The 26,843-nt window shown below is 41.2% G+C and overlaps 1 protein-coding gene across 7 annotated transcripts in view; it reads left to right on the forward strand.

Moving 5' to 3' along the window:
* The first annotated feature begins 226 nt into the window (after positions 1 to 226).
* The window catches only part of INTS6L (integrator complex subunit 6 like), a 57,051-nt gene continuing 30,434 nt past the window's right edge, over positions 227 to 26,843 (forward strand). For 2 of the 7 annotated variants that reach the window (XM_044937546.1, XM_044937547.1), the window contains exons 1-6: positions 231 to 679; positions 820 to 897; positions 24,817 to 24,966; positions 25,760 to 25,849; positions 26,092 to 26,275; positions 26,557 to 26,685. In XM_044937546.1, coding sequence (XP_044793481.1) covers positions 569 to 679; positions 820 to 897; positions 24,817 to 24,966; positions 25,760 to 25,849; positions 26,092 to 26,275; positions 26,557 to 26,685 — 742 coding nt within the window. In that variant the 5' untranslated portion in view covers positions 231 to 568. Of the gene's footprint in view, positions 680 to 819; positions 898 to 5,937; positions 6,102 to 24,816; positions 24,967 to 25,759; positions 25,850 to 26,091; positions 26,276 to 26,556; positions 26,686 to 26,843 lie in introns of those variants that run through there. The other 5 variants (XR_006548879.1, XM_044937550.1, XM_006056256.3 and 2 more) reach the window with 5 other exon arrangements.

Here is a 26,843-nt window from a genome sequence, read left to right on the forward strand (position 1 = left end):
CCACCCTAAGTATCCTAACAGCTTCCAAGTCCTCTAAAGGAGGGTCCTTAACATTTCCCCTTACCCCCTGCCTGGGTTCAAACTTCAACTCCCAAGGTCCGCCCAAGTCCCTCCCCTTGCCCTGTCATCTAATGAATATGCAAATACCACATAATTGGCAGCCAATGGCGTGGGTTCTGGTCACATGGTGCCCATGGTAGGTGAGCGGACAGAAGTTGTGTGTCGGTGAACAGAGACAGCTCTCAGTCTGGGGCGAGCGCTTCAGTGAGCGTGGACGGATGCTCGGGTAGTAGTCTCTGCGGCAGCAGCAGCGGCAGTAGTGGTGCCAGAAGAGAGGAAGGGGGAGGGCCCCGAGGGCTACACACGCTCACATTTTCAAGTTCCCTTGTTGGGAGAAGAGGTGGGGCTGCAAAAAGAGGAGGCCAGGAGCAGTTCCATCCGTCCCGTCCCGTCTTCCTCTTGCTCCCTGCACCCTGGCTCTGCGAGAGTTGAGGGTTCAGGTGGCAGTACGCGGCAGTGAGGGCAAGAGGGCCAAGAGTGGGGAGCGGAGCCAGGGGTGTGGGGGAAGATGCCCATCCTGCTGTTCCTCATAGACACGTCCGCCTCTATGAACCAGCGCACTGACCTGGGCACCTCCTATTTGGATATTGCCAAAGGCGCTGTGGAGTTATTCTTGAAGGTAAAGGGAGGGGAGGGGAGAGATGGGGAGAGTTCCCGAAGGATGGGGTTGGTGGTGGATTTAGGTGCTTCTGTAACGCTGGTATCGCCCCCTCCACCCCCTTCCCTTCGTGGCCCCCTCCGTCATCCCTCGTCCTGTAGCTGCGTGCCCGGGATCCGGCCAGCCGCGGAGACAGGTACATGCTGGTCACCTACGACGAACCCCCGTATTGCATCAAGGTAAAGGGCCATCCAGGGGGTGGGCCGGGCGGGAAGCAGGAGCCAGTTGGCCTGGGCAGTCGAGACCCCCTGCCCCCGCCCGAGGCGGTCCTGCGTCGCCAGGCGGGGCGGGCAGGGCGGGGTGGGGTGGGGGCGAGGGCGGGGGGAGTGGTGACTCCGCAGCTTCCGAGGAGCCGCGGCGCCTGGGGTCGGGAAGGCGGCCGGGGGAGGGGCGGCCCCGAGGAGAAACCGCAGGAGAGCCGGGCTGGTGGCGGCGACGGGCACAGCTGCCTCGGAAGATGGCGGACATTTTGCTTTTGTATGAACCGGAGAGGGAGACCGAGGGCGCTGCTGAGATGGAAAGGAGGGAGGGGAGGGAGGAGAGGAGAAGGAGGGCCCGAGACGCGAAGGGAGGCTGCGGACGGGCCCGCCCCTTCGGGTCGCACCGCGCGCGGTGGAGGCCGAGGGGCAGGACGGCGCCGGCTACTCCGCCCCGAGGTGCTGCGGACTCGCGCGCGGGTTTTCCTGGCGCCCGGGCTCCGCCCCCGGCCCCTCCTCCCCACTCCTCCCGCCCTGCGCTGCTTCTCCTCCCTCTCTTCCTCCCGCTCCCCTCCCCTTCCTGCTGAGAGCGTGGCAGAGCCGGCCGCCGGCCTTCAAAGATTAGACTGCTGCTTTTGTGCGTCTGTGGTCTCTAACCCACCCCCACCCAATGGAAAATCAGTCCGCGGAGCCAGCCTCCCAACCCCCCGGCCCGCAGAAACAGTCCTGTTCACTGCTTCTCCTGTGTCGGTCCTGTTAACCCAGGCTCTGTTACCTTAGCTACTGTTGGTGTTTCATTGTAGATTCCACCCAAGCCGCGACGGGGTGGGGCGGGGAGATGCCTAGTCGGAACCCGCGGGGACAGAGCTTTTGGGGGACCTGGCCTACCTACTGACATCATAAATTAGGTTTGTGTTAGTCACGTAGGGATTTGTCCAGGGAAGAGAAAGGAAGGAAGGGGAGGACTCGCTGTGCGCAGTTACAATAGCCAAATTCGATGACTTGATCCACGGGGTCCTGACCTGCAGGAGAGAAGTAGGGAGCATTTCACCTTCCAGCCCTCATCCTAATGGTGCGGAGATAAAGAACTGCTTTGCCTGCAGTGGCCCGATAAAATAGAATTCAGACTATTAATGCAACCTGCTTAAGAGTCCTGCTTGCATATTGAAATTTTAAACATATATTACCATAATCCTTGACGTCTTTTGCTAGATGCCCTTTTTTTCTCAAATTCTCTTAACAGAGCCGAGGAGGCACTGAATGTGTTATAATCCGTTTTAGCCGAGTGAGGTGTTTAAAAGAATGGAACCTACCAAACTGAATCGTTGGCTAAAGAGAGCGTTCCTTCGGAAGTAAAACCGAAGAGAGACTTTACTTTTGTAACTCGTATCTTCGGTTAACAGTTTGATTAGTAGGTTCCCCTGAAAACCATTCTGGTTTTAATGCTTTGTTTTCTGTTTTTGATTTATCTATTTAGAAAAATGGAGCAAGTAGACATCTTTAAGAAGGCCATAAGTTTTTTAACATGTCAGTTTCCTACAAGGGTGTGACCATTTTTTTTCCACATAGAAAAGCAGATGTTTGTCCATCCTAAGTATGAAAGTCTACACCCTTGGAGTACTAATACAGATAAGAACCCACTGTTGTACTGTGGCCATTTGAAATCCTCCTTATTTTGAAATAGTAAACAGGATAAATTACAAAGCAGTAGACTTTTTTTTTTCTTTAAAGGAGTAATTTAGTTAACATTTTGCTGAACAATATTGTAAAGTTAAAAAATAAAATTAAAAACATTTTGCTGAACACCAAGACTCATAGATGAAAAATTATTTTTGATCTATAAAGCTTTTATGGCAATATTTACAGAATCTTTGGAAAGGAATAAGAAAGTCTGGCCCCCCTTTTAACCATCATCACAGCTTTTTTTTTAAACCTAGCGTTATATTACTTTTGAGTTCTACCTTTTCCATCTGTTTTGTTCTATGAATTATTCCCAGTAGCCACATAGTCTTCATCCCTAAAATTTTTCGTGGCCGTGTAACTTACCCATGGTATTTTGGATGCTCCAGGTAGTTCTGTGGGCAGAGGGGAAAAGTTGAATTTTGTTTTTAGTGGAAATTTCATCTGTCAGCTCTTTTTATCTTGCAATCTTGTATACTACATTTTATCCTGAAGTAAAAAACATTCTTCTAAGCTGGCTTTGATCTTTTTTTTATGTGGACAGGTATGTGAAGACATTTTGATTAACACTTTCAATTGCTAATCATGAGCTATCCTCTTGCTTACGCTTTTCCAAAGTCATTCAGGTTTTTTTCTTTTTAATCTTATATGATAACTACATGTGCTAGGGAACAATGACTGATTTTAGTGATGTTTTTGTCATTTTGCTGTCTATAACTGAATTGCTAATGATATGCCATATTTTGGTAGCACTTTCTTTCTCTGAGTCCCATTCAGTCACTCTTTTTCAGCCCACCCCATCCCTCCCCTCAGCATGTGGTAACTATTTGTTCTTCTGCTTCTAGGACCTAGCCATTTTGGAAGGTCTGAAATTTTAGAACATCTGGTGAATTTTTCTTAAAATTTAATCTAATCTTTCACTTGCTGATAGCTGGGAGCCATAAATGTCTGTTTTCTGTCACACCAATTATCAAATAGGTCTTTATTTGACTGTCAGCAGGCGTCTTAGTTCCTACTTAAAACTTCACTCTTCCCTAGGAGTCTGAGGTCCTTTCAGCAAAGTGATGTTAGATGAGGTTTTATTTGTAACTTATTTTTCTGCAGAATAACGTGAAGTGTGTTTTTGGGTTTCTCTACAGTTAGAGGGCTTTATCTCTTGTCAAAGAAACTGCTTACTTATTTCTCAGGTCTTGGTTATGTCCAACTGTGAACACTGCAAAACTGATTTTTTTTCCTAGTAGAAGATTCAGTTGTATTGGTGGTGTAACAGGCATGAGTTGTGCATTTGGTTGGAAGGTTTATTCCCTAACAGGCGTGGAACTATTCCCAGTATATCCACTTACAAGCTCTGACAATAAATCTTGTTGTGAAAAGTTACTGTGACTGGAATTCTTCACTAAAGTGTACTGTTAAGCATATGAATATAGTATTTCACCCAGGACTTCGTAGCTTCTTACTGCATAGCTCTTTTAAAATTAGTCAGACCTGTTACTTGCAGTCAGCTTGACGTGGGTGGAAGTAAGTTTGATTTGGGGAACCATATAAAAGGCATACGAAATGCAAGTATTTTGTGCTACATCTGTTTCAAGTGTTGCTTTGTAGACACATTTTATACATAGTGTCACAAGTGTTAACACTACATTTATACAATGGTATCTCTAGTGTACATAGCTAGGTTGAAGCTGTTTAATATTTTAAAATTTCTAGTGTATCCTTATAAGACTAATACATGGTTTTAAGAAGTGGGGTGGGTTTCTTTTCTCTTTTTTTGGTATAATAGTTCTTAATAGTTTTGGCTGAGGTTCTGCTGTCTTGTATGTTTTGTTTTGCTATGAGTCATAATTTCCTTTTATTCAGTGAATAGCAGAGGTAAGCTTGTCACTACTACTAAGTCTGAGCAAACTGAGGGCATCAAGAAGAAAGTGAGCCATGAGACTGGAGTAGATAATAAGTATTCCACATAGTTTGATGTTTGAAGCTACTTTCTTAAAGTGATTTCTTTTTATTGAAGGCAATACTATTTTTTTAAACATAAAACTGAGTCAGTTTTCTAGAAATAGCTGAAACACATGTATACATTGCAGACAGACATATATTTTTTTCATATAAATAGGGAGAGATGTTTCAAAGAAATATCCCAAGTCTGTAATTCGAAACAGCATTTGTAAAAGTAAAAATTTCCCTTGAGTGTTGCTTTTCACATCCTATAGCCAGTCTTGCTTACTGGTATCTGTGTGCCTCTGTCAACATGTATCAGCAAAAGGCGTTTTGGCTTACAGATTTAGGAAGTGAACCTGTGCTTTTAAAAGTGATCTTTGTTGCAAATATTTACTGGTATTTTAAACTAAGGCTTAACTTTGTCATATGCCCATGAGTATATTTTGTGGGCCTAATTTGGAAAAGGAGTGACTTCTAGGGGAGCCTTTCACTGTGGTTGGAAGCTAAGGAAGTGCTTTTGGGTGAAACAGCAGTAAAGTAGCCTGTGAGAACAATCAGAGGCAATTGCATCGAAAACTCAAAATACTACAAAGGTGGTGCATCTACTTTTATGATTAGTTGTTTCTTCCCTGACCATGTTTCCTTTTCACCTTCCTCACTAGCCATTTGAAGCATTATTTTGAAATTGAAAAAGAGGAAAAAAATCATCAACAAAATGAAAAGACAACCTGCTGAATGGGAGAAAATCTTTCCAAATTATGTATCTGATAAGATGTTACTATCTAAAATATTAGAAGAACTCACATAACTCAATAGCAGAAAAAAAACTAAACAATCTGATTTTAAAAATGGGCAGAAGATCTGAATAGACAGTTTTTCAAAGAAGATACACAGATGGACCGCAGGCTCATGAAAAGATGCTCACCATCACTAATCATCAGGGAAATGCAAATAAAACCACAATAGGATATCACCTCAGGCCTGTTAGAGTAGCTATTATCAAAAAGACAACAAATAACAAGTGTTGGAAAGGATTTGGAGAAAAGGGAACCCTCCTCTGCTGTCGGTGGGAATGTAAATTTATGCAGCCACTGTGGAAAGCTGTATGGAGGTTCCTCAAAAGATTAAAGCTAGAAGTAGCCTATGATCCAGCAACTCTACTTCTGGGTATTTATCTGAAGAAAATGAAAACATTAACTTGAAAAGATATATGCACCCCCATGTTCATTGCAGTTTATTTACAATAACCAAGAAATGGAAATAACCTAAGTGTTCATTGATGTGTAAATAAAGAAAATGTAGTATATACATACAATGGAATATTATTCAGCCATAAAACAGAAGGAAATCTTGCTATTTGTGACAACATGAATGAACCTTGAGGACATTATGCCAAGTGAAATAAGTCAGACAGAGAGAGACAAATACCATATGATCTCACTTAAATATGGAATTGAAAACAAAACAAAAAAAGAACAAGCTCATAGATACAGAGAACAGATTGGTGGTTGTGAGAGGTGGAAGGTGGGGAAAGTTGGTGAAGGATGTCAAAATGTACAAACCTCCAGGTATGAAAAAGTCATGAGATGTAATGTACAGTATGGTAATGATAGTTAATAATATTGTATATTTGAAAGTTGCTAAGAAAGTAAATCTTAAAAGTTCATAAGAAAAAAGAAAAAATGTTGTAACTTTGTGTGGCAATGAGTATTAACCAGATTTATTGTGATCATTTTGCACTGTATACAAATATCAAATTATGTTGAAAACCTTAAATGAATAGTGTTATATATCAATTACACATACATACCTAAAAGATGAATGCTTCCAGATTTTTATCCAGCCTATAAATTAAATATATTTTACTCGAAGGAATTTTAGGAATGAAGTACTCTGACTGATAGCATTTTTTCTTTATATAAGAGTAAAAGATGGAGGAATTAGAACTTTCAGTCAGTCAGTTTAGTCGCTCAGTCGTGTCCGACTCTTTGCGACCCTTTGGACTGCAGTACACCAGGCCTCCCTGTCCATCACCAACTCTCAGAGTTTACTCAAACTCATGTCCATTGAGTTGGTGATGCCATCCATGATGGCATCAGGATGGATGAGGATGCCATCTCATCCTCTGTCGTCCCCTTCTCCTCCCGCCTTCAATCTTTCCCAGCATCAGGGTCTTTTCCAATCAGTCAGTTCTTTGCATCAGGTGGCCAAAGTATTGGAGCTTCAGCATCAGTCCTTCAAATGAATAATCAGGACTTATTTCCTTTAGTGTGGAGTGGGTGGATCTCCTTGCGGTCCAGGGGACTCTCAAGAGTCTTCTCCAACACCACAGTTCAAAAGCATCAATTCTTTGGTGCTCAGGTTTCTTTATAGTCCAACTCACATCCATACATGACTACTGGAAAAACCATAGCCTTGACTAGACGGACCTTTGTTGTCAAAGTAATGTCTCTGCTTTTTAACATGCTGTCTAGGTTGGTCATAACTTTTCTTCCAAGGAACAAGCATCTTTAATTTCATGGCTGCAGTCACCATCTGCAGTGATTTTGGAGCCCCAAAAAATAAAGTCAGCCACTGTTTCCCCATCTATTTGCCATGAAGTGATGGGACCAGGTGCCATGATCTTAGTTTTCTGAATATTGAGCTTTAAGCCAACTTTTTCACTCTCCTCTTTCACTTTCATCAAGAGGCTTTTTAGTTCCTCTTCACTTTCATCAAGAGGTTCTTTAGTTCTTTGCTTTCTGCCATTAGAACTTTAGTAAAAGCTTATACAGAGAACCCTCCACCAGTCATGTGTATACCACTGTATTTATGTGCACTTTTGTTTGTTGTTTAGTTTTGCAGTGAATAAAATATTCCTTGTTTTAAAGAAGAGAGAGAAAAGTGGGGAAGTTTTGGTAGAAGACTAGCTCTGTGGTCAAGGGAATTAGCACTGCTATTTTCAGATTAGGTTCAAGCTGGAAGATGACTGTGGAATGCTGAGAAAATTATGGAGTCCTGTCTGTTCTGTATTCTAAACCTCTCTTGTGTCCATTTATTCTTTTTTTCAAGTTTCTATTTCATTAATTTTAATTTTATTTATTTATTTTTGACTGTGCTGGGTCTTCGTTGCTGTGTGCAGGCTTCCTCTGGTTGTGGTGAGCAGAGGCTACTCTCTAGTCATGGTGCATGGGTTTCTCATTGCAGTGGCTTCTCTTGTTGCAGCTCACAGGCTCTAGGCAAACAGGCGCAGAGCAACTAAGTCCACACCACAACTACTGAGAATAAGATCAAACTTGTGTTCCTGCATTAGTAGGTGGATTCTTAACCACTGGACTACCAGGGAAGTCCCTAGCCATTCGTTCTTATTTGCTCCTCTCTTGTTTCAACTTTCAACAATCTTCACCTGGACCATTGTGGCAGCAGCCACTCACTTGGTCTCCCTACTTATGGTCTTGCTCACCTCTGATTCTTCACCCTCATTGCCACTAGCTTGCTCATTCTTAAAGTAAAATAAAAACTCATTCCCACACTAAAAATTCTTCACTGACTCCCCATTATATTTCAGAATAAAATCCCTGCTCCTTAGTTTGGTTTTGCCCACAGTGTCTCCTCACACTTTTTTCTTGGACCTCAGGCTTCAACCACAATAAGAACTTGACCATCTTCTTCAGACTCAATATGCCTCTTGCTTCTGTATCATTGCTTATGTGGTTCCCTCTGCTTGGTTAGCCTGACATGCCTCAATTCTTCATTCTACACTCTCAAAAGTCATCCTGCCCCTCTGCCCACTCCTACTGCAAACAGTGTAACAACTTCCACTATGATCCCTTAACTGTCTGTAACCGTCTGTCCAGAAGATGCCGCTTGCTGCTTACAATCACTTCCTCCCCTGGAGGTAGCCATTGGTCTAACTTTTACCACTGTTGTAGTGATATGACCAAAATAGTGTTTCTGGAAGAGAAGTCTGACACTGGACTGCTACTACAGCAATCTGGGCTTTTATAAACCATATGTTCAATGAACACCCTCTGTGGACTATACTATACTATACTTGGAGCCTAAGGTGACTCCAGGAAAAACTTGGCCCAAGGGGAGATTGGAATAGTAAAAGATATAGTCTTAATCCTCAGGGTCTTGAGAATAGTCACTGGAAGAAGGTGACTGGAAAATGTGGAGTAAGGTATGGGGGATGTCAACAACAGTGGATTCTTAACCAACAGATTGGAGTCCATTCATTCCAATGGAAGGAAGGGAGGGAAGATTGACAAGACACAGTGTTAATTCAGTTTATCCAGTCAAGATTGCAACTAGCTGAGATTGGATGCAAACGGGCTTTGAAACCTACAAGCTAGAGTTTGTACATTTCTCCTGAAAGAAAGAGCTATGAGGTGGATTTGAAGACAAATAGGGTAAGGATTTGGAGAAGGAAATGGCAACCCACTCCAGTACTCTTGCCTGGAGAATCCCAGGGACAGGGGAGCCTGGTGGGCTGCCGTCTATGGGGTCGCACAGAGTCGGACACGACTGAAGCAACTTAGCAGCAGCAGCAGCAGCAAGATAAGGATTGTGTGCTTGTTTGATGATAAGGCAGAAGCCTGTGTTGAGATGGGCTGGGGAGAAGGGAGGATGAAAGGTGGGAGAGATTTAAAATATGTAGTTGAAGTTGCCCATTTTGCATGAATGCTAGTCACTTGAGAGCTTTTGACTTTGAGGCTGGGATGGGGGTAGGAGGGACTGCGGAAGGACAGGGCACCATATGGAAAGGGCACATATGTCCTTTACATTTTGCCTTTGCTTCAGGAAGACAACTGCTCCGAATACAGGGTTCTCACTTTCACAGAGTGTTCCAAAATGACAGGTCTTCTACATTTCAGGAACAAATGTGCTTTCTAGAGAAGGGCAAGATTGAAGGACGCTCTATATGTGGGGAAGAGAGGATGGGGATGAAGAAGGGAACCAATTGGTTTAATTTAAGTACTTAAATAAGCAAGTCTCTGTAAACATGTCTTTCAGCACCCTTTTACCAAGAGTGTAGATGAGAGATCCAGGCAGTCCCTTTGTGTGCCTACTGGAAGCTTGGAACACACTATCTCCTGGATACAGTGTTCTAAATGGTGATTAGGTTCCCAGACCTTCCTCCCCAGGAAAGCCTATTAACCCTTAATGCCACTTATCCATTGAACTATTGTGTTTGCTATTGTTTCTACTGGGAAATGGAGTTGGGATTCCAAGGTGCTTTGTTAAAAACACATCCTTTCCCCTCTTCCTCCTCATAGCTCCAGGTGGACTAGTGGTCCCAGAGAGGGGTGGGGACACTGTTAGAGCTCCAGCAATGAGGGTCAAGAGCTGAGGTGGCAGCGAGGGCCGGTATGTCTCTTCAGATATACCAGTCATTCACGTTAGATTGGTTGTATTTGCACCATTCAGGACAGCATCTGCTAGCCACATGTGGTTATTCAGCACTTGAGTAGGTGGCTAGTTGGAATCAAGATGTTCTGTAAGTGTAAACTAAATGTGAGATTTTGAAGATTTAGCACCAAAAGTGTATAAAATATATCATTAAGAATTTTTATATTGACTACAAATTTAAACAATATTTTTGATGTACTTTGTTAAATTAAATATTTATCTCACTTGCTTGTATTTTTTAAATGTGGCTACATATGTGGCTTACCCTATATTTTTATTAGACAGCACTGTTGGTCTTTATTTTTTCTTCATATATTTATGACATTCATGTCCTAGAAATTGTTTCTGAACGAAGATCCTCTCTCTCAAAGTTCTGTTTTAAATGAGCACTTCCATAATGGAGTCATTTGTGCATGAAAGGTTATCATACAGTTCAGCGTTGATGGGTTGATAACCCTTGGCCCTGGGGCAAAAGTATGAAAGCATCCCATTCTTGTTTGTATTGAAAGCCAGTTTGGTTGCTTCGACTTTTGGATGTAGTTGGTGATCCAACTGGTTGGGTTGGAAGTTTTTTTCCTGGGCTAAGTACAAAAGAATATATATGTGAACTCCTAATATGACTATAGTAATTTAGAATTCTGTTTGTAATATGTGCTCACCAGTGGCACTAAATGTTCCATGATTGTAGTGTTATTAGAAATATGTAACATATCCCTTACTAGATTTACATAGCTACTTGGCCCAAGAATTCCCAAGAACAGTATTCATCAAGAAAAAGAGGATAAAGGATAAATTCTTTAGCTTGGCATAGTGTAAAACCTAAGAAACAAAGAAGGGTTTGTATCAATGCTCTTGTTGAAGGCTTTCTTGAGGTTCCCTAGCAAAGCTCTTGTCTTGTATCATGGGAAGTCATCAGTAGCATTAAAAGGAGGGGGGTTGTCAAGTGAAGCCAATGGAGGGTTCCCATAATTATTACTTTCTCTAAGCTCAGTATTCCTAAAGGGGGTTACAGGAGTGACAGTGTTATTTTTTGTTACTGTAATGGGCCCCATTTAAGGAATAAATACCAATATCTAATTCTGAGCCTGAGTGAGAATACAGATGTGCTGATGAATAACATGTATATTGGAGAAAGGCATGGCAACCCACTCCAGTATTCTTGCCTGGAGAATTCCATAAACAGAGGAGCCTGGTGGGCTACAGTCCATGGAGTTGCAAAGAGTCAAACACGACTGAGCGACTAACACACAACATGTATATGATGTGGAGCCATTTTAATAGCCCTAGTTATAAATCCTCCTGAAACCTTATAGTCAAAGATGCTATCTGACTTTCACAGATATGACTTGACTTATATCTACTTCCTTGTAATAATGAACAATAATATAATAGCTTTCTAATAATAGCTGTTGACATTTATTGAGTAATGCTGATGTACAGGGCAATGTGCCAATGAATGTACAGTGCTTATTTCATTTATCTTCCCAACTAACCTAAATCACAGGTACTACTATTATCCCCACTTAGCAGATAAGGAAGCTGGGGCCCAGAGAGGTTAAGTAACGTGGTTGAATAGTAACTTAGGTCTCTGTGTATTCCAGAGTCTTAAGTAGTGGGCCACTTCACTTTTTATCAATTATGGTAGAATATTCCTTTTAATAACTTCTCAGTGATATTTTCTAATTGTGGGATATGTCCTAGAATCATGTATTTTAGACAGAATTATCATGCTATTGTTTATAGTTGTTTTTGATAACAATGTATGAGGTTGGCCAAAAAAAATAGTTCAGGTTTTTCTGTAACAGCTTATGGAAACCCGAACAAACTTTTTGGCCAGCCCGATATTAGAGCAAGTACTTGACGAATGAAAAGTATTACTGCTAGTGTTACCATTTTGACTATTTCTCTGACTCTATGTAGGTGAATATCATGGTACATTTTTCTGTGAAACACTCTGGTCTTTGATTATGCCCCCACTGAGGGAAAGATATGGAGTTGTTGGGACTCTCAGTTGATGGAGCTTGAGATAGTTGGGAGTAGAGGTTGAGGACCGGGGCCTAGGCTGAGTAGGTCCTGTAGGAAGAATGATAGGCTTGAAAAAACAACAGGGTGGTCTTTGGCTATTTAGTGGTCTCCAGAAACTGATATGTCATCTTCACTCTGTCAGTCTCCTGATAAATGTTTTTCTTGTAGAAGAACAAAAGACAGCCGATGTACTACATAGTAGCCATTTAGTTGCCTTTAATCCACAACCTGCCGGAGAGGCAGAAGTGGTTTTGTAAAAGGCCTGAATGCACCCTACTGCCTTCACAGAGTTTTATCTATCAGTCAGTGCCTCATCTCCTGGTTCACTCCTCATTTCAGCCAGATCTCCCATTCTCTTCAAGCCACTCCTCTGCCATAGCCAGATAGCTTTATCCGCCCCCCCCCCCCACTGCTTAGTTAGGTTGGTAAGAGGTGAATTTCAGAAGATTGGAGGTGCTACCCAACTAAGCCACTGGGGTTTTAACAGGAGAAAAGTTATACCAAGACATTTGTGCTGATGTGCCAGATGTTCATAGAAAAAGTAGAGTTCTATATGTTAAACCATATGTCTGATAAATTGCACTTGCTCTTTTGTTAGGTACATCCTGCTCTGTAAGACACAGTTCAGTAAACTTAGTACTAAGAGTACTCTGGACTTGGATGTTATTGAACAGAAGACTCAAGACATTTATTTGTGCAATTAAGGAGTAGTACTATTGAGGGAAGTACAATATAGTTTATTAAGGTCTTCAGACTTATTGTGTGTGTGCTCAGTTCCCCAGTTGTGTCTGACTCTTTGTGGCCCAGTGGACTGTGGGCCACTAGGCTCCTCTGTCCATGGGATTTCCCAGGCAAGAATACTGGAGTAGGTTGCCATTTCCTTCTTCAGGGGATCTTGCTGACCCAGGGATCAAACCCATGTCTCCTGTGTCCCCTGCATTGGTAGGGTGATTCTTTACCACTGAGCTGCCTGGGAAGCCCACTATATAGCTACTTGGGCTAATTTACTAATGTTTATTCTTTTTGTCCTTGCCTATATTTGAAACTGTTAATGCTCCTTTCTTCCAGAAACTTATCACCTCCTGCATTCTGTTTTTCCACCCCTCTTTCTGATAAGTGTGTCCCTATCTGCAAAATTATTTCCCTTGGTGAATGCATTCTATATCATTCATGGTTTCAAATATTCCTTTTACTCTCCAATCTTCAGCTTCTCACCCGGGCATCTCAAGCTCATGATGGGACATCTCCACTTGACTATCTTTTAATTTTAATTTTTTAATCTTTTGGCCATGCTGCAGCCATGTGGGATCTTAGTTCCCTGACCAGGGACTGAACGTGTACCTCCTGCATTGGCAGTGCAGAGTCTTCACCACTGGACCACTAGGGAAGTCTCTGCCTATCTTTCCATCAGCTCATAGCATGTCAAACAGATCTCCTTATGGCTCTAAAACTATCCTGTCTTCTATGTTCCCCATCTTTTAGTCACCCAGGATTGCAAGCTGGGGATTATTCACCTTTGATCTTGTCCTTCCATCTTCTAAGGCCCATGCCTTTGAAATATCCCTTACATATGTTCCTTCAACTCAATTTCTGGTGCCATCACTTCAGTCCAGGTCCTGACTTCCATGTTTTGAGACTTCTTTTCAATAACATCCAAATCCAGTACCATGAGTGCTAAGTTGCTTCAGTTGTGTCCAACTCTTTGCAACCCCATGGACTGTAGCCCACCAGGCTCTTCTAGCCATGGGATTCTCCAGGCAAGAATACTGGAACGGGTTGCCATTTCCTTCTCCAAGGGATCTTCCTGACCCAGAGATTGAATCTGCATCTCTTATGTCTCCTGCATTGGTGGGTAGGTTCTTTACCACTAGCACCACCTGGGAAGCCCCCTTATATATGTTCCTTCAACTCAATTTCTGGTGCCATCACTTCAGTCCAGGTCCTGACTTCTATGCTTTGGCCTGTAACAACCTTCTTCTGGAATCTCCCAGTGAGTTCAGTTCAGACGTTCAGTCATGTCTGACTCTTTGTGACCCCATGGACTGTAGCATGCCAGGCTTCCCTGTCCATCACCAACTCCCAGAGCTTGCTCAAACTCATGTCCATCGAGTCAGTGATGCCATCCAACCATCTCATCCTCTGTTGTCCCCTTCTCCTCCTGCCTTCAATCTTTCCCAGTAGTGGAGTCTCCCAAGTGCCTCCCAAATTCCTACTCTACCCACACCAAGTGCTAACTTTCTAAAAAAGCTGATTTCATCCTATCACTGCCCTGCTCACAACCCTTCAGAGACTCCCCAGTGCCTATGGAATCAAGCCAAAATTGCTCAGTCTGCCATTCTGAGCTCTCTAGGGCCTGCTCCATGTATCTGTATAAACGTGTTTCCCCTCATTTCCCCACAGGAGCCCTGCCCTTCAGCCAGACCTCTCTTTCTACCACCTGAGTTTGTGTCCTTATTCCTGATGCCAACTCTTAGAGCATCAGTTAACCAGAGGGGGAAGAGATAGAGAGCCAGAGGAGCCAGAGGCCCAGGCGAGGAGAGAAAATGCACTGAAAGCATGCCAGTTAAGGGTGTGACTTGAGGAGAAGGAGGATGTGACAGAAGATGCTTTAAATGCTGTTGTAATGATGAGAATTTGCAGTAGGAAGGGGGAGAGAGCTGAATTCTGACCTTCAGTGGTTGAGTAGCCTGAACCAGACCAAGATGTTTAGATTTAAATTGGCCTCCAGTTGCCAGGAAGCCCTGCTGTTTAATCAGAAGCCCCACACAACTAGATAATGAATAATGGGATTCTAGGGAGAATATCTAGCCTTTTAATACAGCCGCGACATTGGAAAGTTGGGGGTCCTTCCTTTTGTATGTCTTGTAGAAGAACATGCATCATGTTTGGAGCCCCAGTGCTCCATTTTTCTTAAAAGCTGACATGTGTTTAGACATTGTAAATTCCATTTCATTAGTGAAGCTGTATGTTAGCAGTTTATTTCAAGTCTTTCTAGGTACTTTCATAAAAATTAGATTTGAAAAAGTGGTCACAGGATAGCCTGTCTGTTAGATCACGCCATCCACAGTCAAGTAAGTCTGGCAAGTCATGTCTCTTTGGACTAGGAGGTAGAGACCAGGATTCTTTAGCTACAGTCTGCTACTGATTAGATACATGACCCCAGACAAATCACTTAACCTTTTAAGGTGTCAGTTTTCTTATCTGTAAAATGAAGGGATTAGACTAGATAATTTCCACTATTCCTTCTGAAAAAAGTCCAGGAAAGAATTGTATAACTGAAAGGCAGGAAGTGGAATAATTCAGGCTGGAAAGTCAGGGTGATTTCAAACTTGCTTCAAATTTTAGAAAACAGTTTCTGTAAGTGGTTAATGTGCTGTATCACATATCTACTGGTTAGATCAGTCACTCCAACTTATTGGTAAATGTCACTTCATTTTATTGGAGTCATTTCTGTTTGCTGCCAAACAATTTAAAGTTCAAGACAGATTCCTAGCCATGGTTACCTCTAAAGAGTGGAATTGACAGTTTGGTGAAGAGATAGACTAACTTTGTACTTCTGTTGGGATTTTTAACGATGAATGTGTGTTACTTTTATAATGTGAAAAACAGCTTATAAAATTTTGTGAGAGAATTTTAAACAAAGAATTAGTCTGGAAGAAAGAAATGCCATAAGATCTTCAGAAAGTAAGGAATGGCCATTCTGCTCTCTCCTTTGTTAAACACTTTCTGTAATGTTTGGGTGGCTTCATCTCATTCCTGTCCCTGCGTATTTTTTTTCCAAGGCCACTTTTGTTGATTTTTAACTTGTGTGTGTGTTCATAAAAATGTCCCCTATCAGAACCCCAAATCTAAACAGTTGAACATGAGCCTTGCACTATAGCATTTTTTTTTTGTTTGGTTGGGTTTTTTCTTTTTTTAATAATGGCTATTGGTCAATAGGTACAGTTGAAATGGACAGGGAGTGAAAGAGGAAACTTAACATTTATATCTGACCACATTTGGTAAATTCTTTGCAAGTCTATGGCATTTTTCTTTCAGTAGAAGTTCAGTTGCTTCTTGGACAGAGGAAAAAATTTGCTTTCTACACGTTAGCATCCTCTGGTGGAGATCAAATTTCTTTTGATCTTATGCTTTCTCTGAGAGGTGTGCTAGTTTATAATTTTATTTTAATTCTCCAGGGTAAGAATTAAAAAGTCATAAATGAATTTTGTAAATATTTTAGGCTAATCCCTATGATTGTTAATCCACCAAAAAACCCCTCAAACTAGGTATCTTCAAGAGACCAGTGACACAAAAATGGCAAACTTTGTAAGGATGGAATCATGTCTTTGCCCGGTTTACTTAAAAATTTGTGGTTATGAGAGTCTTTAACCATCTGCTGAAAAAAAAAAAATCCAGCAGGCCACAGTCTGTCAAATAAATTTATGCAATATACTAGGAAATCAGTTTCTAAGAACTTCTTTAAAAAGTAGAAGACTCAAGTAAGCCAGATTTCTTTTACATGATCTTGGCTGGTAGTATTTCCTGAAGCTTGTGGATGAAAATTCATGGACCGAAGCACAGAATGATAGTATTCAGAGTTCTCTGGGAGAGAACTGATGTAATCAAATAAAATGGACTTCAGGCATTTTACCAAGTTCAAGACACTAAGGAGTGCCCCTAGGGAAGTAACTTTGACAAAAAGGGATCCAAGAAAACTGGATATTCTTAAAACAAGTAATTTTACAACAGAAAGCTGTATTGGTACACATAAAACACAGAATAATAGAATGCCTCCTTTGAACCTAGAAGTGTATCAGTACCTTGAGTCAAGTGAGAAAACCACACTCACACAAAACAGTGAAATCAGACCAAATTACTAGAGTATTAAGGGGAAAAATTGTATCAGATAGGGTCTGAAAATAGAATGCAAAATAGAGAGTTTTTCAAAGTTGATACAAGAAGGAAGATAATCCTAAAATGATACAGTGTCTTCCTAATGTGTATTTCACAAGTTTAACAACCTTCTTTATAGGTGTGCTAGCTGTAAACACGATTTTAAATGACATTTGAGCATATTAAAGTGATTTCAGCTTACATGTTCTGTTTACCTAAGAGGGTAAGTAAACCTCCTCTTATATGTATCAGAATTGGAGTCCATTTTAGTTTCTAGAAGATAATTCTCAAAGTTGAAGACTTTTAACTTGCACAAATATTCCATATAAGGCTAAGGGCAAAGACCAAGGGAAAAGTCATTTGTCTTCTCAGGAGACAGAGTTGATTAGAAAAGCAGGGCTTCTTATTTTTCATGTCATCCTGTCCCACTGATCAGTTTACCAACATAAGAACAGTTTGTGATGACAAAGATGATAGAATGGTAAATTGGAGAAGAAGGTTAAGTTGGTTGAAAAGATGCTGTTGAAGTTGATTTATTCAAATTGTCTGGGATGTTGCAGAACAAGTTTCTCCCAAACTGTGGAGAGCAGATGGAAAAAGGAAAATAGTTTATCTTTAAAGGAGAGAAATGATGGCCTTGCTAAATTTAGACTCTTTGGCCTTAACTTGCAACATCTGGGAAAATACTCAAATCTGTTCATCATCTTGTTTGTACCACCTAGAAGAAGAGCTCAAAGTTCAGGATAGTCCTCTGTATGGGTTTATGAAGGGCACATATAATCAGGCTGATTTCATTTCCTTTCATTAAAGTTAAAAAGTCTTGTCAAAGAGAGGGAAACATGTATTTTCTCTCTGGAATCCAGTGAGGCTTTTTCTTCATTGTGATGCACTTGCTAACCAGCTAGGAAGCCTTGGACTGAATTGAACTGCTCTTCAGGGAAGGGTCCAAATAGGCTTTTGGGTGCATGTGCCCAAAATGGGTTTGCACAGTGGCTCAGCACCCAGTCAGAGGGACAGAGCATGTGATGCTCCTTCAGTGAGAGAGAGCCTGGCTTGTGACAATCTGTAATATAGAAGGATTATTTTTGCTGTTTGAAAAGATTCACTGCCGTTCATTCCCTTTCAGAAGCTGTCACCCTAGAGAATTTTAGCTATTTAACTTTTTAAATTTATAAATATTCCATTTGTAAGGTCTTTTAGGGGGCGTTTCTCCTGTGGAAAGTTAGATACAGCTGCCCTAAAAAAATGTTTTTCAGTTACCTTGGCTGGAGAAACCACTAACACATTCATGAAATCTTCACTATATACTAAATCTAACATGATCATTTATAATTTGGAAAAGGATTACAGGTGACCTTTAGAGATAGAACAAGGGTTTACAGAACAAGCTCTAACACCACTCCCACGTCCCTTTCAAGGACAGTTCATCTGTTTTTTCTCTCTTTTTCTTGTTATGCTTCCTGGCAAGATTTCCTTGGAGGAAAAGGGGTCTTTATTTTAAAAAATAAAAATAAAACAAGCATCAGTGAATCAGAGAAATGGTCCTGCTGAAATGGGATGGAGGTCAGAAAGGACAAGTGTTAGGATACTGAGGTTTGGAGGAGCCATTAAATAACATCCCTACCTTTCCTTCCTCCATTGAAACCAATGGAGAAATAAGGCAGACACAGGAACCAGCCAGCGTTCTAAATAACAGTCTTATTCCTGATAAAAGCTATACTGGAGGGTGGAGCCTAGATGTGTGTTCATGAAAAGCTTCCACATAGTTCGCGTGTGTTGACAGACCTCCACTAAGGTCTGTTGTAGGGGCAGGACCTGCCCTTTAAGCACCTTATGGTTACCGTCAGAGGACAGACCAGATAAGAAGATGGAAATAGGGGTGTGGAGGGTAATCGAAAATATTTCTTTTAGGCTTTACCTTTCTGAGGAAAGAAATACAAACTCTTTTCTTTCTGTGCTGATATTAGTGGGGAATAAACAACTAGTGGGCTAGTCTGTAGAGCTGTGGGGAGAACCCAAGGCACTGATAGACTAAAAGGCCCAGCTATTTCTGCTGATATTCAAAGATGTCTTTAGTTGGCTATACACATGTAAACCAGACCTGAATTAGCATTTTTATTAACATATGAGGCATTTTTCTTTCTGTAAGTCAGATTTTTTTTTTTAACAAGGTCACCAGTAGAGAGTGACTGGGGGCTATTTTATTTATTTATTTATTTATTTTTGGCTGTGCTCTGCAGCGTATGGGATCTTAACTTCCTGACCAGGGATTGAACCCATGCCCCCTGCATTGGGAGCACAGAGTCTTAACCACTGGACCATCAGGGAAGTCCCTGTAAGTCAAATTTATATAAAGGACAAATACAAGGTATGGAATAATAGAATATAAAGGCTGAAAAGGATCTTAGAATTGGTTTTCAATATTTTCATTGCTTAAATGAGGAAACAGCCTCAGTAAGGGGTAAACGGTTTACTCTGGACCACTTGTTTTGCTAGTTAATTATGGCCAGGATTGGACCAGGGTCTTCCAAATGCCAATTCACTGCTCCCCACACCCAACTGTTCTGCGTTCTGACATCAGGGAAAGTAGGCTTAAATTAAATGAAATTTGGAAATTCTATTAAACTTAGGAACCTTTAAGCTAGTATAACAAGACATGTCTATGTGTTGAATATGTGGAATATGTAGAAGAATCTCTAGTTTACACTGGTGGGTTCTACAGTTAGGCTGTGCTGTGTGCTGTGCTTAGTCACTCAGTTGTGTCCAACTCTTTGTGACCCCATGGACTGTAGCCCACCAGGCTCCTTAGTCCATGGAATTCTCCAGGCAAGAATACTGGAGTGGTTGCCATTCCCTTCTCCAGGGGATCTCCCCAACCCAGGGATCGAACCCAGGTCTCCCACATTGCAAGTGGATTCTTTACCATCTGAGCCACCAAGGAAGCCCACAGTTAGGCTACCTGGGTTCAAATCCTGGCTGTGTCATTTACTAGTTGTTTTGACCGAGACAAGATGCTTATCCTCTCTGAGCCTCAGTGTGCTCATCTATTAAATGGGAAATAATAATAGTACCCACTTTGTAGGGTGGTTATGAGGCTCAGATGAGAAGGATACATATAAAATATTCTGTTTAGCATAAGCGAGTTCCTGACACATAGGCACTGATAAATATTGCCTGTGATTATTATTTGTTATCATATCATTATCCTCATTTTACTTCTGGGAGACTTTAAAAACTTGATCTGTGAAGACAGCAAAGTCTTAGTTTAGAATTCCCCCCACCCCAGCTTACTCCTTTGTCCTGAACATCTATTCTTCAGTGCTCTCAGGTGAGAAGTTTTGTACTCATCTTTTGCTCTGTCTCCTTTAGGCCTATTGTCTGTCTGTCACCAAGTCCTATTTTGGTGGTTCAAATGTTTCTCAGTTAACCCCTTCCTCTTAATTTCTATCCTAATTCAGACCCTGATGCCCTCAGACCTGGATGCCTATTCAAACCTCCTAGCTTCTTTTTCCTAGCTACAGCTTCTTCTTCTCCAGTCTCTCCTATAATTCACTGCCAGACTGACCTTCCTGAGATGCTGTTTGATCCTGTCTCCCCCTGCCTTGGAATCTGTAATGAGTCTATTTTCTGCCAATGCAAGGCCAAGTTCTCCTGCCTGACCTTCAGCTCCCTCTAGATCATCTCTACCCAATAGGTATATAATGCCAGCCATCCACAACAGTTCAGATTTTCTAGTAGCCACATTAAAAAGTAATCTCTAGTCAGACTGGCCATGTTTCAAGTTCTCAGTGGCCCCATGTGGCTGAATAGTGAAACTCCAGACTGTTCCTCTCTGACTGTCCCCATTCCCCAAACAAGACATACCCACATCTTACTTCCTCCTGGTTTATGAAAACAAAATAAGGATGGTAATACCATGCTTATTTTATAGGATTGTCTTAGGCAAATGTGAAGTGTGAAAGCGCTTTGTAAGCTGTAACGCTCCATAAAAATATATGAAAATTATTGTCAGAAGTAAAGGCTTTACTGTGGGAGATTGGATACATGTATAGATACATGTATATGTATGGCTGAGTCTCTTTGCTGAGTCTCTTTGCTGTCCACCTGAAACTATCACAACATTGGTAATCAGCTATCAGATCAGATCAGTCGCTCAGTCGTGTCTGACTCTTTGCAACCCCATGAATCGCAGCACACCAGGCCTCCCTGTCCATCACCAACTCCTGGAGTTCACTCAGACTCACGTCCATCGAGTCAGTGATGCCATCCAGCCATCTCATCCTCTGTCGTCCCCTTCTCCTCCTGCCCTCAATCCCTCCCAGCATCAGAGTCTTTTCCAAGGAGTCAACTCTTCGCATGAGGTGGCCAAAGTACTGGAGTTTCAGCTACTCCAATATAAAATAAGAAGTTTTAAAAGAGAAAGATTTTACTGACATAAAAGTAGGATATCTTTGGGGTAATTTGAAATAAAAGACTTTATTAAGAACAACGAGCTGTCCTGAATTCATTTATGAAAAAATCAACTACAAGCAGTGACTGAAGAATATAAACATCTACTCTCTCCCACTGGCTCTAAATAATTATCTTTTGGGAAGAATTTTTCACATTGATAAGATTCTCCAGATATTTAAATTCCTCTTTAGGCCTTTTTTCCCCTTCAGCATTTTGAGGACTGGATTTAGGGGCATTAATTCTTCTCTAGAAGAAACTAAACTGCTACCAGGAAATTTATTGTTTTGGGTAGTAAATGTAGCCCATACACTTTTAGTACTGAGATAGGCCTAGCATTCAAATCTCATGTATTATCTAATTCATTGCAAAGGATTGGAATTGGCCTAAAAATTGAATGCCGGTGATTCAGGTGTAGAAACAATTTGTAAAACGTTTTCAACTCATATCATAAAGGAAGTTTTAAGGAGCAATTATTCTGACAGGTGGATTAGTGACAATTGGTACACAATATTTGAAACACTGATGAGTTATAGGGTGCTTGCTTAGATGGTACTCAAACCTTATCCCAGCCCTTTACCAGATTAAATAGTTCACTATTTTTTCTTTAGTTGTGCCTTGAATTATCTGGTGGGTCTCAGGAGTTCAACACTCACTGCAGATAGAACTAAGATTGCAGTGTAGAAGTTAGATTGCTAAATGAAGTCATTCTGGGAAAAAAAGGTCTATAAAGTGCCTTCTGGGTGAAAGACACCACCATTCACAGGTTTGCCCAAGCCAGAAAACTCAGCCTAATGTATGACCCTTTTTATCCCTCATGCATCCCCCTAATTAGCTACTAAATCCTTCTGACTCCACCCACCTCTGAAATACTTCTTTAATCTGCAGCCTCCTCTCCATCTCCACTGCCCTCGCTCAGGCTTTCATCACATTTCTTGTAAGTTATTGCAACATTCCCCAAGCCAGTTTCCCTACCTCAAGCTTCAGCTTCCCCTCCACCCCACAATTTATTCTCCAACTCTCAAGAGAATGATCTTGCTAAAATACAGATATGATCATGCCACTCCCCTAATTAAAAACTTCAAGTCATTCCTAGGGCCGACAGATAAAATCCAAAGTACTGAGCACAATGTACAAAGCACATTACAGTCAGAGCCCAGCTTATCAGCTTTGCCTCCCACCGTGTACCCAGAGTGATGATAATCAAATTACTTGTGGCTCCCCAGGAAGCCCTAGGCTTTTATAAACTCTCTGTTCTCTTCCTTTGGACTGCCCCCTCCACTCCTCACATCAGCGTAGGGATCCCGTGATCTTTTTCTCCTGCCATTGTGTGTGTGTGGGTGTGTTAGTCGCTCAGTCATGTCCAACTCTTTGGGACCCCATGGACTGTGGCCCACCAGGCTCCTTTGTCCATGGGATTCTCCAGGCAAGACTACTGGAGTGGGTTGCCATTTCCTTCTCCAAATCTCCTGCCATTAGACTTCTTCAAATGCCCAATCTTCTGTGACAGGCTTTCCTAACTCCCTGGTTATTTGTTCTTTCCGTCCCCATAACCATTTCTTATTCCTTTGCGGCTCGAACTCATCAAGGGCTAATTGCTCTCAATATCTCCAGCATGTAGCATTCTGCCCAGCATAGCATAGTTGGTCCATAAAAATTGGTTGGATAAATAAAGGAAAGAATTGATACTATCCCTCTCCCTGACCCCCAGCTGTAGACCTTCTCTTCTACTTCAAAGAATAAGTTTTTAATTCAGTGTGATTTATAATCATGTGATATTTCTAAGTATTTGATGAGGACAGTTGAAATAATAATCCTTGCTTTTAAGTAAACTGATAAGATATTCCTTGGGCCAAAGGAATACATGGATTTGACCTTTAGATGCTTTGACTTAATAGTATATGTTAGCAAACACACACATAACAATGCACATTCTTAACTTCACAGAATCCAGAGTGTTGGACTGGAAAGGATCTTAAATCAGGATCCCCTTCATCTTGAATGGTTATGAAGGTTGGGTACTGTTCAAACCTAGGGGGCACCATTCTCGTTTGAATGGCTCTCCAGGGTTGTAACATATACAGCCTCACACAGTATCCCTGTTTATCTAAATCTCTTCATTTTCAGATAATGAAATGTAGGTCCTAAGAGCCAACAAATTTGCTCAAGGTTATGCAGATTCTTCATAGTAGGGTACAGGCAATCTCTTCTGCCTCTCAGTCATTCTGACCCAGATTGCTTTAGAACGCTATAAAACTAGAAAATACAATGTTTGCTGTAGTTATATGGATAATGGTCTTTAGCTAAATATGAAACTTCAATCATCTCATTTAGCTTTGCATTATTTGCTCTGGCTTTCCACCTCCAGCTGTACTGATTTGGTGGGCATGACTTCAGCTTTCAGCATATTACACGACTGCCCTTAGGGCAGTTGCCGTTTGTCCCACCCGGTTGCCAAGCTGTGCTGCCTGCCCTCTACCTTGCTGGTCTACTCCTTTGTGACCTGTTAGCTGCCACCTTCTTTTTGCTTCTCTTCTTGGCATTTCGTGCTGCTTTGTTTTTATAGCCGCATTGCTGACCAGTCAATGTGGTCCTTTCCTTCTGTTCTACAAACCATTCAACCACAGCATATTGGCTGTTGACCTTGAGTTTTTGGTTCTTTGCTACTGTTCATACCAGCTAGGGGTGCCTAGGCTATGCTGCTTCTTTGCCAAATGTTTTTGTTTCTTTTCTTTCTGCCTTACTCTAGACTTGGGGCTTTCTGAATGCTTAAAGATACCAGACAGGTTGTCTCCAGATACTTGTGACTTCATTCCTATAATTCTCCTTATACTTTCATTTAAAGTGAAAGTATTGTTTGGGAAGAATTATCTTGGTTAGAAAAGCTCAGGTAGGTCAGATGCTCATAATAGTTGATTGTCTGTATCAAGGATGATGCATTTAAAAAAATAACTCCTTCCTCTCCCCCTTATTCCTTGTTCATCCTCAATGTCAAACTAAAGTAAATACTGTGGTGTTTTGGCAGGTTTGATTGAGCCTGAATAGAAAACTAGCAGACTTCTTGAGCCAAAGCCAACCAGCCATAATGGACTGAATTCACTGTTTGCATCTTTGGTCTTGATCATCGAGGGTGGCAGATCTTTCTCAAACTGGTTGCTTGCTTTAGTTCCACTTGATCAGCCAATATATAGAATATAATATACTTAATGAACTATTGGGCTTCCCCAATGGCTCAGTGGGTAAAGAATCTGCCTGCAGTGCAGGAGATGTGGGTTTGGTCCCTGGGTTGGGAAGATCCCCTGGAGAAGGAAATGGCAACCCACTCCAGTATTTTTGCCTGGAGAATTCTATGGACTGAGGAGCCTGGGGGCCGACAGTCCATGGGGTTGCAAAGAGTCAGACAGCTGAGCAACTAAGCACACACATGCACACAAGGAATTATTGATTTGTTGGAGGTTTGATACTTGTTATTTAGTGGTTGTTTGCATTTTATATATTGTTCATTGTGTAATTGGGAATTTTTTGTAAATGTTTGGTTTTCAGGCTGGTTGGAAGGAAAATCACGCAACATTCATGAGTGAACTAAAAAATCTTCAGGCTTCTGGACTGACTACTCTTGGTCAGGCTCTAAGATCCTCATTTGATTTGTTAAATCTCAATAGATTAATATCTGGAATAGACAATTATGGACAGGTAAAAAATTCTTTGAGTGAGTATAGCTAATTTATTTTGGTGACTTGGGGTAAGAATTTAAAATTGAGCATGGCAACCAAGTTTTCTGCTCCTTTTCATAACATCCAAAAGGAGGTCCATGTGTAGTTTAAATATATCCTTTAACAAAAATCCTTTAGGTAGAGTCTTTTATGTGCTTTGACCATAAAATAGTTAAAATTGCCTACCCATCAGATCATCAGTTATAATGGGATGAATAAATTGCTGAAAAAAATTGAACAAGACAATTGAAGAGAAACTTTCAGAGTCCTTAAGTCCCTCATCCCTTCCAAGTTATGAAAAAGCTCTATCATAAGAGGAAGGCAGAACAGCGTTTGCTGCAGCGATCATTGCACTTTTCTACTGTAAAAACTGCTCACAATAACCAGAGTCACCGTCCAGGTTACAGACATAAGTCACTTATATCCCCCTTTCTGTGCCAAGATTCTGAATGGAATTATGGGTGTGGCTGATGCTGCCATTGTAATGTCTTTAGTATCTTTCATGGTTACCTAGAAAGCAGAGGGTGGGGGGATTTGGGTGTTATAGTTTGAGAGGTTCCCGAATTATAAGAATTCCTCAGTTTATTCTGAATGTTACCTCTGTAGAGATTGTTATTTTGATCCCCACCCACTTCAGTCCCTAATCTTTTCCTTCTTATTTATCCAGGCAAATTTTATCACACACTTGAGAGATCATAGGCAAGATAAATGTAAAAATTGAAATATAATTTTATTACTTTACATGGCTCTAATACTTTTTAAATGTATTTTAGGGACGAAATCCATTTTTTTTAGAACCATCTATTTTAATTACCATCACAGATGGAAACAAGTTAACAAGTACTTCTGGCGTTCAAGAAGAGGTGAGATTTCTTTTTTTTTTAATTTCGTTTAAATGGCAGAGAACATGCAGCTATTTCTGCACGTGGGAGGCATACATTCCCAGTTAAGAATAAATTTAATCAAACGTTCCATCTTGGGAATCCTTGAAAGATTGCCTCATTTTATTGACAACATCAAAGAAAAGTGAACCCTTTAACTCTTGAATTGTCTTCATTTTTGTATGAGTTGTTATGATGAAACTTTTCCAATTTTGCCTTATCAGCTTCATCTGCCTTTGAATTCTCCTCTGCCTGGAAGTGAACTAACTAAAGAACCTTTTCGTTGGGATCAAAGGTTGTTTGCTCTGGTGTTGCGTTTGCCTGGATTGGCTTCTACTGAACCAGAGCAGATAGGGAGTGTACCAACTGATGAATCTGCCATCACACAGATGTGTGAAGTCACAGGAGGTATTGGCGGATATTTGCTATTTCTAAAGGGAAGAATTCAGGGCAGCAGAGTACCACTTTCTGTAAATGCCATATCCTAGCTTTACTTTTTTCCCTTCTGTATCTTTTAACTCTGCTGCTCAAGCTCATCATTAGTGTGAGGTTTGCTCCCAGTGTGAGCTTCCCTGGTGGCTTGTAGTTTTGATTATTTTGAGTTGTATTTTAGGATTTCAAATGCTTGTGTTGTTAAGTAGTATTTTATTTGATCAACCTTGTACTATTTGTTTTTCCTTCTGGTTTAGGTCGCTCCTACTGTGTTAGAACACAAAGAATGTTGAATCAATGTTTAGAATCTTTAGTTCAAAAAGTTCAGAGTGGTGTAGTTATTAACTTTGAAAAAACAGGACCAGATCCACTTCCTATTGGAGAAGGTACAGTAGATCACCTTTTTTTCTTTTAACCTTAAAGTGTTAAATAGGAGAGCAATCTGAGACTGAGAAAACATTGAACTAATCGCAAGAGATACTGTCTTCACTAGCCACCCACGTTCAAGTGGTTACAGACATCCATCCAAACAACTGTCATTCAT

This window comes from Bubalus bubalis, chromosome X (assembly GCF_019923935.1).
Source record: "Bubalus bubalis isolate 160015118507 breed Murrah chromosome X, NDDB_SH_1, whole genome shotgun sequence".
In the NCBI taxonomy this organism is placed as follows: domain Eukaryota; kingdom Metazoa; phylum Chordata; class Mammalia; order Artiodactyla; family Bovidae; genus Bubalus; species Bubalus bubalis.